At 33.3% G+C, this 12,513-nt stretch overlaps 1 protein-coding gene and 1 long non-coding RNA gene across 2 annotated transcripts; one reads left to right on the top strand and one right to left on the bottom strand.

Annotated features, from left to right (window-relative positions):
• Positions 1-3,117: 3,117 nt before the first annotated feature.
• Positions 3,118-9,261, top strand: LOC141481293 (pre-mRNA-splicing factor CWC22 homolog). The gene is given in 8 exon segments (XM_074172688.1): positions 3,118-3,545; positions 3,547-3,886; positions 3,889-3,961; positions 3,963-4,195; positions 6,514-7,149; positions 7,152-7,386; positions 7,440-7,672; positions 8,839-9,261. Coding segments are annotated over 8 exon segments (2,268 nt in total). The 5' UTR covers positions 3,118-3,257; the 3' UTR covers positions 9,069-9,261.
• Positions 9,187-9,959, bottom strand: LOC141481294 (uncharacterized). The gene is made up of 2 exons (XR_012464872.1): positions 9,569-9,959; positions 9,187-9,465 (listed from the first exon to the last, which is right to left on the bottom strand). It is a non-coding gene; the product is annotated as an uncharacterized lncRNA (long non-coding RNA).
• Positions 9,960-12,513: the final 2,554 nt, after the last annotated feature.

The following is a 12,513-nucleotide window of genomic DNA, read 5'->3' as shown; positions in this document are numbered from 1 at the left end:
CGTGTTCTTTACGACATGCCTATAAATACAAAAACGTTTTAGAAGGTTCGAAATTCCAATTCCAACGTTTTTGAAAAATCTTGAAATTTTCAATTCAGAGGACAAAAATGTCACAAATTGAGTCAGATTTAGAAAATGTTGGATTATTTCCATGAATAGTGTAATTAAAATATGGGATAAGCTTTTCAAATCAAATTATAAATATTTAAAAACGAGACGACTCAATTCAGATTGTCTTGAAAATTTTTTGGTGCTGTAAGACAACAATGCGGAAATAATATAATTTCAAAGGGCATTCCGGAAGTTGTTTTGCCAAAATTATTTTCATTCCAATCATATGAATTGTAAGAATGATTTAGATGATTTATTAATCAGTATACAATCCACAAACGTAAATGATATATGTATGTAGTCAGAATTCATTCATTTACGTTTGTTGATACATTTAAAAAAAATCTTTTCAAGTTCATACATATTATGTGCGTCACTCTTTCAGCACGGAGTGCAGGACTTTGGATGTAAATCGTCTGTTAAGCTATTTCAAAGCTTATGCTACGGAAAAAAACATATTTGGAAATTTGCGCTCACCACCAGATGAATTCATTAATTTCATATATCAGCTGAAATGTTCATTTAACAATCGATTTACAAAAATGTCTACTGTGGGAGCAGTTTCGAATATATTATTCAAGCTAATGAAGGATGTAGATTTTCTGAAAATTTTCCAAAAATATACATAATTAGGCTATTCATAAGAATGAAAATTTTTTATAGTATCAAATATACTAATAGAGATATCAATAATACCAAAGGTAAAACTGTAAAAAGGAAACTTAAGATTCTGTCACATTTTTAAATTAAGAGGTTTTGGTAAAATATCTTGTTTCATTATTTTTTCATTTAGAACCTTACTTTATTGGAACCCTCCGATCGTATTGATGTTGTTAATGAAAGTTAAATAAAATAACAAAAGTCACTTCTATTCATCCTTAGTGGACTTATTTATTTCAGAGAATATAAAATGATTATATAATATAAGCATTATTCTATTATAGTGACTTTATTTTAATTTTCTATCTAATGAATCGGATTTACAAAATAAAGTAATTTAATTTATTTCTTAAAAGCCAATTCATCATAAATAATAATGAATTGGCAACATAGTTGAATATTCTTAATCATTACTGCGAAAGTTGTTCAATTAGCAATATAAAAATTGAATGGAGTAAGATTCCCTTCACACTATAATTTTATATTTCACAGTGATCCCACGTACTATAATAGAACGTAAGAGTATGTATTTTCATTAGTGTATATCGCTGAGAGGTCATTTTTTCTCAATGAACCAGGTTGTTTATCACTCAAAATCTTTGGTTCGGAGTTGGGACACCGAACATCAAAGGATACGACGTTAATGTCGCTTCTCTGCGGTAGGTATCTTGGGTTCAGTTTTGTCATCGTTTTGTGGTATCTGAACGGCACCAAACTACAACTGTAAGTTCTGTGGTATTTAATTTTGTATAAGGTGCAATGCGCGAACTGATTGTGTTAGGGCCGGTTTATCAATCGCCAGCTAACCTCATTTGACTAATGGTTTTGTCTTAGCTCCTAGTCAAACTGTTTTTCGTTATCATGTTTTTACCATCAACTGGTAGCTGAAGTCTCAGTGACCGTAATAGGGCCGGTTTATCAATCGCCAGCTAACCTCATTTGACTAATGGTTTTGTCTTAGCTCCTAGTCAAACTGTTTTTCGTTATCATGTTACCATCAACTGGTAGCTGAAGTCTCAGTGACCGTAACAGTCGCTAGAAAGTGATAGTTTTTTATTTAAGCTGACAGTTATGTCACAGAATATCAGTTCCGATATTCTGTGGTTATGTGGTCGCGCATGCGAAATTAGGTTATTTATGTTTTTTGTGATAATTTGAGAAATACTTATTGCAAGTAAAGGGTTAATTACTATAATTGTTTGATTAAAGAAGTTTTCCATTTGTTGAATGACGAAGATGAGAATATATTGGAGTTCAAAGAAGACCTTACATTGCTAATGAACGTAATGATGCTTTCAAATAATTAGATGAGGTAGAGACTTACAGGTCCTGATGTAGAGGAATTAAAATCAAATTCAACTCTTTTTCAGGCCTCTTCTTTCTTCTTCCATGTGATAGCATCAGTTTTTTTTTGTTCTCAATGATAAATTTATAGGAATTGGCAATTTTTATTAGGAGTGATCTGTCTGTTTCGGTAAAATTGGATGTTCTTTTATTGCTCATTTTCGTTTTTCATATGCCCTCTCAACTCATGAAATTTTTGTTAGCAGTTGTCATTTTTGAAAATCAATCCTCCAATCCATAAACAAGCCCCTGAAATAGTCACTTATGCCAACCTTAGTTAACTAACAGTTATTAAACATTAGCATCAGTCAGGGTATGATAAACGATTTGAATAGTAACTGCAACATTGACTATCAGCTAAGCTTAGCTTCGAGGTAGCTAACAGGAGCATTTAACTACATATTGATAAACCGGCCCTTATAGATATACAAGCGTAGCGGTATATGGAGCAGTGTAGCGGAATTTTGGTTCATGTGTAGCATCCATATTGTGAATGCGGTCAAATAGAAGATTCAAACCATATTTTTTTTGAATGCCTTATCGACAGTCTCCCAAATGAAGATATATATTTTGAATTCAATAATAGAGGGGTTAAAACTCCCTTCAACATATTCCAAGTTCTCAGTAATTTGAACTTACAAATCATAAAATTTATTATTCAATTTTCAGACTATAATAAAATCAGACTATAATTTTTATCCCAAATAATCTATCTCCCTTATATAACCTTTATCAAGTAACCTAGAACCTATTGTTTGTATGTCTTTGTCAACCTACTAACCTTTAAAGAACGTGAAGAAAAAGACACACAATACTGGGAAGTGGACAAATTGAATAGAAGAACTGAACAAATTTAATGGGTTGTTCATGGGCTTAGCTCAGATAAAGACAACCACAGGTATTGAGCTGGACTCAATTGCGCCTGAATAGGAAGCAGCGGCCAATAAAGAAAGAAGAATAAAACTTTATAGTTCATCCTGTTGGCAACACTGTTTTACTGGTGCTGCTGTTGTTTTTATGTTGCATATATGGGAGGAACCAAGAATTTTTCTTGCCTGAATTCAATTTTTAATTTAGTGTTAATTTAATTTTGGTTGTATGTTGTTATTCAAACATATTATTTTTTTGATGTTTTGTGAGTGATGATGCAGAATATCGAAAGTAAGTCGTCTGGACTCAAAAAGAGGGAAAGTAGATCAAAATCTATGGAGAAAGAAGAAACAAAACATGGAAAAAAACGGCCGAGAAAATCGAGATCTAGATCTCTTGAAAATGGCCAAGGAAAAAAAAAATCACAAGATTATGATGATCTTCCAAAGGACTATCCAAGATATTATGGTGAAGATCGGCCAAATAGTGACAGATATTGGAATAAGTATCCAAGAAAAGATAACATAAAAGTTGGTCAGAGATACTATGAAGCTGGATGTGAGAAGAAAAAAAAAACGAGAGGAGAAGCCAGCCATTGATAAGGAACCTGAAGACAAATCTGTTATAAAACCTCGAGAAAGAAAAACAGTGGATCTCTTAACTTCTAGGACTGGCGGTGCTTACATCCCCCCTGCAAAATTGAGAATGATGCAGGAAAGTATTACTGATAAGTCTTCTGCTGCTTATCAGCGCATTGCATGGGAAGCTCTCAAGAAATCTATCCATGGATATATCAACAAAATTAATACATCCAATATTGGTATAATTGCCAGGGAACTGCTTCATGAGAACATAGTAAGAGGTAGAGGTCTGCTATGTAAATCTATCATTCAGGCCCAAGCAGCTCTCCTACATTTACCAATGTTTATGCTGCCCTTGTAGCAGTTATAATTCTAATTTCTATAGGTGATCTTTTGAAGATTAGTACTTCAATTAAAAGAGTTTAACTCTAAGAACAACAAGGCAAAATCATCATGTATATCAGCCACAACATTTGTTGCCCATTTGGTAAATCAGAAAGTGGCTCATGAAATTTTAGCATTGGAGATTCTCACTCTGCTGGTTGAATCACCAACCGACGATTCTGTTGAAGTGGCAATTTCTTTCTTGAAGGAATGCGGACAAAAACTCACAGAGGTATCCAGTAAAGGTAATTATTCTCTTTGTTTTAAGTATTAGTATACTAATAAAATAATATTACATGAAAAAGTATTCTCGATAGTTATAATTAATATAGAAATGGGGTAATTATTTCTGAAACATTTTAATGAAGATCCTGAGGTAATTAATATCAACAAGTTCAATTTTGATTTTCAGTGGGAACATTCATACATGTGTTGAGTATTTCTACCTGTGACAAATGTCGGTCAACGTTTTTATGACTCACAACTTACATGAATCCAACTTAGACGGTTGTGGCACACATATTTTATTCACTAAAGTTAAAGATTTCTTCAGAGGGCTTCCCAACTAAATTTCCCGCTCGGAATAATTCTGAAATGGACAGAAATCTTCAAGACCTGTAACTAAAGCTTTTCAGGGGGACACACTCAGAGCACTCCCCCAACTTTTTCAAATGGCAACATGAGGTGTGATACATCATTCAAAATGTCTTGTCAAGTAGAATATTACAAAGTTTCAAATCATTCAAAGACATCGATCAAAATGGCACTTTTAAGTCTAAGGTGAACTCTGAATATTTCCAAAATGGAAGGAAGTATCAAACATTTCAGAGACCTATAACTGAAGGTGTTCAGGGCAACATATTTTTATGTCCAAGCGACATACAGGTGTAGGGTCCATTGACGGTAACAAAGCGTTTTAGTTTCACTTCTCCATCTTCTTACAAAAAATTATTTAATGAATAATTTAAACAACGTTCACTTTTCAAAACAAAAATATTTCATTTGTAGAAAACATATTCATGTATCAATACCTAAAAAAGACGCATATCACTTACCTAATTCTTGATTTCTCTTTGCCACTGCACAAATTTTTTCCAACCTCTAAAGTGTGAACGTGAACTACTGATTCCACTGAATAATTTTAAAGTTTTATTTCGATATTAATTCGATAGATGAAACATACAATGAGCCTAAGGGTTGGTACTCCTCGTTGTCTTTAACTATGGAATGAAGTGAAATGTTTAGTTGTAGTTGGCATCTCACATTCCTTTTCTTACTAGTAGTCATTTCTCTGATTCATTCACGTCTATAAAGAGATCCCCAATTATGTGAACAAAACACTTACGAGACAAGATTATTACTTCTATTGTTTTACATACATAACGTTATTCTGTCATCGCCATATGGAGCTACTGGAACAGCGGCTAAGTTGTTAAATGCTTTCAGGACAAAAGTTTCTATTGTTTGATAATCATTTTGCATATATAACATTTCCCCCTAGCATTATCCAGATTATAGTATCTTCGTATGGAGCCACTAGTTCCTTAGATCCATAAACAGTGGCTACGTCAGTAAATGTTAACAAGTTTCTATTGTTTGGCATACATAACGTTACTAGCGATGTAGCTGAAGTTAAATCGTGTAATGGTGCCAGTGGCCATTGGTAGTGGCACCGCACACACGGCAAAACAGCCTATTTACAACGACAAAAGTCAAAAAAATAAAATTTTATTTTGAATAAAATTTTAATGCCAAACCGGTCTCAAATATCCCTTATATCCAATACAAGATTAGGTTTTTTTCTAGAAATGCCCTAATCCATGGGGCAGGTAGCCAAACTTCGAGTTCTTTCATCACCTTACTCGGCTCATCAGTTCTGTCCCAACCGTAGGTCGATTTGTTGTGAATAATCAGAAATTTTTTTGTGTCCAATTTGCATAGAACTAATGTTTACCAAAAATCTCCAAATATTCATATTTTCAAATCCAGATTTAAGGCATTGCTAATTGAGAAAAATTGTTACAATAATAATAAATCTGTCATAATTGTATCTACAGAAGGGTGTTAATTTAACTTGTTTGACAATTGATTTTTAAATTTGTGCTGTTGATCAAATTACATTTATCATTTGTATTATGATACTTTTAACCCTCTTCAAATGTGTTCTTGTGTATCTGCTTTCCGTGTTAGGAATCACACGTTAAGAGGTAAGACCTTGTTAATCCTTCGCTCGCACAAGTTTCTACTTCTGAGGGTTGTCGTTCGTAGGGGTGCGACAGCTGGTTAACAGAAAAATAGATTTTGAACAGAAACAGTTTTAGTTTTGATCGTTTATAAGAATTTTCATAATTCTATATTTTTATATATTTCAGTTTTTTTCCTTTCATATTCATAACTTATAATTATGTCCATATTCTGGAAATTCTTTTTTATGCCGATTTTTTAAATCTTTTTTTATATACTGATTATGACTCCACAAAAAAATTCAAATAGCACCATGGTGTGGTGCTGTTTGAAAAGTTGAGGAGATGACTGGGGACATGCAATTTTTTTTTCATTGCAGGTATAACAGCTATATTTGAAATGTTAAGAAATATTCTTCATGAGGGAAAGTTGGAAAAACGAATTCAGTATATGATAGAAGTTATGTTCCAAATTCGGAAAGATGGCTTCAAAGATCATGCAGCTGTCTTGGAAGAACTGGACATAGTGGAAGAGGAAGATCAGTTCACCCACTTGATTACCTTGGAAGATGTGAAGCAAGTTGATACTGAAGATATTTTGAATGTCTTCAAGTTTGATGACAAGTATGAAGAAAATGAAGGAAAGTACAAGACCCTCAGCAAAGAGATACTGGGAAGTGATAGCGAGTCAGGGTCTGGATCTGAAGGTTCTGAAGACGGTTCCGAAGACGATGAAGAAGATGAAGAAGTGAAGGATCAAGGAAAAATAATAGACAATACCGAAACTAATTTGATAGTTTTGAGAAGGACAATATATCTTACAATACAGTCTAGTTTGGATTTTGAAGAATGTGCTCACAAACTCCTAAAAATGGAACTCAAACCAGGACAGGAAATAGAACTCTGTCATATGTTTTTAGATTGTTGTGCCGAACAGCGTACATATGAGAAGTTTTATGGGTTATTGGCGCAAAGGTTTTGCCAAATTAATAAAATTTATATTGAGCCTTTTCAAAAAATTTTAAAGATACATATGCCACTACTCACAGACTTGATGCCAACAGACTAAGGAATGTTAGTAAATTCTTTGCTCATTTACTGTTTACTGATGCAATTAGTTGGGAAGTTTTAGAAATAATGAAACTCAATGAAGAAGATACTAATAGTTCCAGTAGAATATTCATTAAAATCCTCTTTCAAGAACTTGCAGAATATATGGGCCTTGGGAAGTTGAATACCAGACTGAAAGATGAGTGAGTTATCCATAATCGATATTTTCTACAAATTTTTAATTATTTTTTTTTAGAACTCTTCAGGAGCATTTTGCTGGTTTGTTTCCAAGAGATAGTCCTAAAAACACGAGATTTTCTATCAATTTTTTTACGTCTATTGGTCTTGGAGGATTAACAGATGAACTAAGGGAACATCTGAAAAATATTCCTAAAAACACTGAATTGAATTTGGCAGTTGGGAAAGAAAGCAGTAGCAGCAGTAGCTCTAGCAGTTCTAGCGAAACAAGTTCTGAAGAAAGCAGTGATGGTAAAATATTGATTTATTATTTTTATTTATAAGTCACTCCCAGTAGTATACACACATTCTATAAATTTAAGAAACACTGCTACTAACCTAAATTTATTTATGCTAATAACATTATGGTAATAGAAAATTTTTATATTCAATATTTCAGCCCTGGTAACATACTTTATTGTCCGAAGATTTGCATCTTATTGACTAAGTCCAAGAAATACAATGTTGATATAAAAAAAGTACTAAAAAAGTATAAATGTAGATATAAAAAGTTCCAAAAATGAATAAATGTAAATATAAAAAAAAAGTTCTAAAAATTTTACCTCTTATATCACTAATAATTGACCAAGTTTCTTTAATTTTATTCTTCGATTCCCCATTCTGTTGCCGTAATATATTCTCTTAGCTAGACTGATAGTGGATCGATATACTTTTTTGTAATCATTGAAATAGTTCCAGAAAAATGTTTCATTTGTGAAGAGCTCTTTTATGAAAACTACTTGATTTTCGTCAAGAGGAACATTCCCCATTACCTATGGAAATCAACTGCAAAAATTTCGCTTCCCTCTAGGAGGTACATAAATGCTAATTTCAGAAAGAATAATTGCACAATTGATTTTGGAATTGAGCAACTTATGGAACTGTATCTAAATTGTGGATGTGAAGTTCATAAATTGGAGACCAAATGCAACTAATACTAATAATACTCTGATGTACATCAGAATCAAACAAAAATTCTAATTGTCTACATCAAAGTTTGTTTAGAACAAGATATATTTTGTTTGTTGGTAACAATTATATTTATTTTTTAATAAGTTCAGCGATTATAAATAAAATAGAATGTGCCTGTGCAGGTTATTATGTTCCGACTACGACTAGGTCATACTCGACTGACCCATGAATATTTGATATCCAAAATTATGATCCAGTATGCGATATATGTGAAGCATATTATAGTGGAGTGTTCTATGCTTGAAATTTACAGAGACAAGTTTGATTCTTCTCATAATTTAGAACTGATATTGAACGATAGGAACAAAAACAATATTATTAAATTTTTGAAAAAGCTAACATAATGAAACGGACTTGAATTGTTCATTTTTTGTAAATAAACAAAAATACACTTATAATTACAAAATTGGTATAATTTGTGTTAAAATCTTCAATTTCATTTACAGAATCATCAAGTTCAGAAGATGAAAAGCAGAATAGAAGAGGAAAAGTTTATAAAAAGAAAAATGAAATAGAGAGAAAAGGTGATCATCACAGTACCAAGAAAAAAGAAAGATATACCTCAAAAGATGATCACAAACAAGAAAATGAGAGACATAACGATTCAAGTGATAGAAGAAAAAAAAAAGATTATGAAAGGTTAAAAGTAGATCTGAAGACAATGGCCATCGATTGAAGAATGAGCGGAGAGTTTTTGAGAAACATACTTCTGAAAAACGATCACAATCTAAAGATCATGGAAAATATGAAAAAAGTAGACGTCACAAAAATAAGGATGACAGAGAACGCAGGAATAGTTGAATACTTATTTATTTTTTTTGGTGTAAAATATAGTTTCAAAATGTTTTTATTAAATATTTTTGTTTTTACATTTTTTTTTCACAGTCCCTTTCGTCTACAGTTATTTTTGGAGGAGCAATATATTTTGTTAGTAGAGATTTAAAAGTTTCCACACACACCAGTCCAGTTTGGTCGTGTTCCACTCCTTCCTTCCATATTTTTTCAAATGAGTCATTGGGGAAGTTATATCCAATTTTTTCAAATAGTGTTCTTATTGTTTCGGCTGTACGTGGCTACAACAGAGATAAACTGGATTTCAATATTCGGGTTTTGAATCGGAAAGAGTCTTCCATTATCAAAACTTTCTCATTATAAAATTCTCATAGTAATTCTTACAGTGAAGAAATCTCTAGATGTCAATCCATAATTGGTGTATATACTTGGATTTATCAAGAGTTGACCGTTGATTCATCTCCCAAATTGTCCAAATCTGCTCTACATCCTGTAGGTGGTACAACAGGCCGCACCAAATCAGTTCTTATAGATGGCATCCCTGCTGCTGACATACCTGATTCCAAACAATGTTAGTTGTCTATACTGTTTCAGAACTTGATCAATGGGACATATGAATGGGTGCCAATGTTTTTCAACAGTTGGTTAATACCAAATCTGACAGTCCTAAATATAGCAGTGACTGTTGAAGCTTCTTCAAAGGTGGGCAAATTCAGTGAGTGTCAAAAATTCCTACCAGACTCTGCTTAGTAGGAAATGAGTCAAGGAATATTCACAATTTTTAAAAAACAGTTGGCCTTGACGGTAAAGCGAAAACCATTTTATTTTTTTCATAATATATCAAAATATCAGCCAGAAAAGTTGTTCGAGTTGAGAAATGATGGCTCTGTACAAAATTACACGAAGATTTAACTACTATGATTAACTTTCTTATCAGTCAGTGGGCTATGCTTGAAGACTGGCAATAAACAAATATAAAGAAATGAACTTTAAACGTTCAAGCCAGTCTCGATATACCTACACAGTAGGTTGAATGGACTGACGCCTATCAGAAAACAACTACTCCCCTGGCTAATACCACGAACGACGTTGGATTATATCCGACAGACTTAAGACATCGCCGTTAAAAGGTATTTCCAAAAATATATGTTTTTTCAAAATAACAGATTTTCTAATCAATGGACTTTTTTGTAAGGTCACAATTTCTAGTACTCGAAAAACTGTTCAATCATAATCCTTATGATTTGTATGAAAAAGATACCAGAGTAGCAAAATCAAGATTTTTTTTTTTTATTATCTCAAAAATCTAATTGCATTGCATTCTAGAAAGTACATCTATTGTCTAGTTTAACCAACGTATCTTCTACTGTCGCGTCTTCGAATACTTAAAAAATAATAAAAATGAAAACAAGAGTGACTGTATGATTGTTTAGATAAAGCGAACTCACCGAATTCCTAGCACAAATCCTGCTTCTGAAAGGGCCCTATTCTTGAGTGTTCTTCTCAGCTTCACTGATTGTACAACAAAACGGGAAGTTAAATGAGTTACCAAACAGTCGAAGATGACACAGAGTCTAGAGCACACACGGTGAAATAAGTAATTAGCAAAAATAATAGCGATTCACGTAGCGTACTTAGCATGAGATCGTAGGTAGGTCACTATTCATCTATGGTTCTGATAGATAAGCAGACTTGAATCGAGTCTTGAGCATGCGCCCTTAGAAGTCGCTCCATGCCAACAATAATAATAGTAATAAAAACAGAAAATTACAAATAAAAGACGCAACATTACCGGCCCCCAAAATGCATATGATTAAATATGCATTTTCCAATTCGAAACAAAATTATAATTTTCTAAAATAAAAAAAGCAATATTAATGTGAAAAACTAAATATATTCATTTTGAAAGAAAATAATGAATTTCAATCAATTTGTCTCCTCAATTGGTAGAGGACACAATTTGACCAAAGGTCGTGTTAATGTACCATTTTTTGTTTTACCACAGCAACACGGGAAATTCCGTCACTACCCGGTTTCAAAGTAGTGATTCGACCTAAAGTCCACTGGAGTGGGGGCGTAACATCTTTTATCAAAACTAATGTACCCGGTGCAACCGAGTCATCGGTTTAATCCACTTGCTACGTTGATGTAATGTATGCAAATACTCAATTTTCCATCGACGCCAGAAATCTTGATGGATTCGTTGGAGTAATTGCACCGCGATAAACGGTTCAAAGGAGTTGACGTGAGATCGGAGTCAGGAAGGCAGACAGGGGTTCTAAAGTTAAAAAATGGCCGGGAGTTAGAACTGAAATATCATTAGGATCTGAACTTAAAGGTGTTAATGGACGAGAGTTCAATAATGATTCAATTTGAACCAGCACCGTATAAAGTTCTTCATATGTCAGAACCTGTTCTCCGATTGTTTTATTCAAATGACTCTTTACTGATTTGATTCCCGCCTCCCAAATACCTCCGAAGTGCGGTGCTGAAGGGGGTTGAAGTGAAATTCAATATTCTCAGAGGACGCGGCCTTTTGTAAAAGTTTAAGTTTGACTACAAGCTCCAATGAAATTTGTTCCGCAATCACTGCTTATCGAAGAACATCGTCCTCGACGAGCTACAAAACGGCGAAGAGCTGCTAAAAATGCGTCACTCGAAAGATCTGAAGCGAGTTCGATGTGAATCGCCTTTGTAGCGAGACATACAAATAGACATATGTATGCCTTGATAGTTTTTGATCCCCTACGTTTATTCATAGTGATAAAAAGTGGACCACCATAATCCACACCAACGTTAGAAAAGGGCTTAATTTGTGAAATGCGTGGTAGAGGAAGATTCCCCATGGTAGGTTGTAATGATACAGGGTGCGTCTTCCAACATGCCATGCATCGAGACAATTTTGCGAATTACGCGTTTTGATGCCAAAATCCATATATTGTTGAGATAGTAAGAACTGTACAGTTCGTATACCTGCATGGAAATACTTTTTTATGAAAATGTTCAATAATTAAATAAGTTAAATCTGAGTTTACTAGGTAAAGGGAGCGGATTTTCTTATCGTAAGATAGGTTAGAATTTGTTAATCTACCTCCCACTCTGAGAAGTCCCTCATTGTCTATAAATATATTCAATTTTTTGAGCGGCTTCGAAAAATTATGCGATTCCATTTCTTTTGAGAATGCTAGTTGTTGAGTATGTTTAACAAGAAGTTTCGTTGCGTTTTGAAGCTCTTTAGAGGAAAGAGAACCAGACATTTTGCTTCTCGGATTTTTTCGAATTGAAATGAATCGTTGGCAATATGCTAAAATTCGTTGTAATTTTCCGAA

This window comes from Leptinotarsa decemlineata, unplaced genomic scaffold, assembly GCF_025532065.1.
Source record: "Leptinotarsa decemlineata unplaced genomic scaffold, Ldec_3_MD MMD2_tig00000133_RagTag_RagTag, whole genome shotgun sequence".
Taxonomy (NCBI): domain Eukaryota; kingdom Metazoa; phylum Arthropoda; class Insecta; order Coleoptera; family Chrysomelidae; genus Leptinotarsa; species Leptinotarsa decemlineata.
Note: the sequence above shows the minus strand (reverse complement) of the source record. Positions and strands in the feature narration are given on the sequence as shown.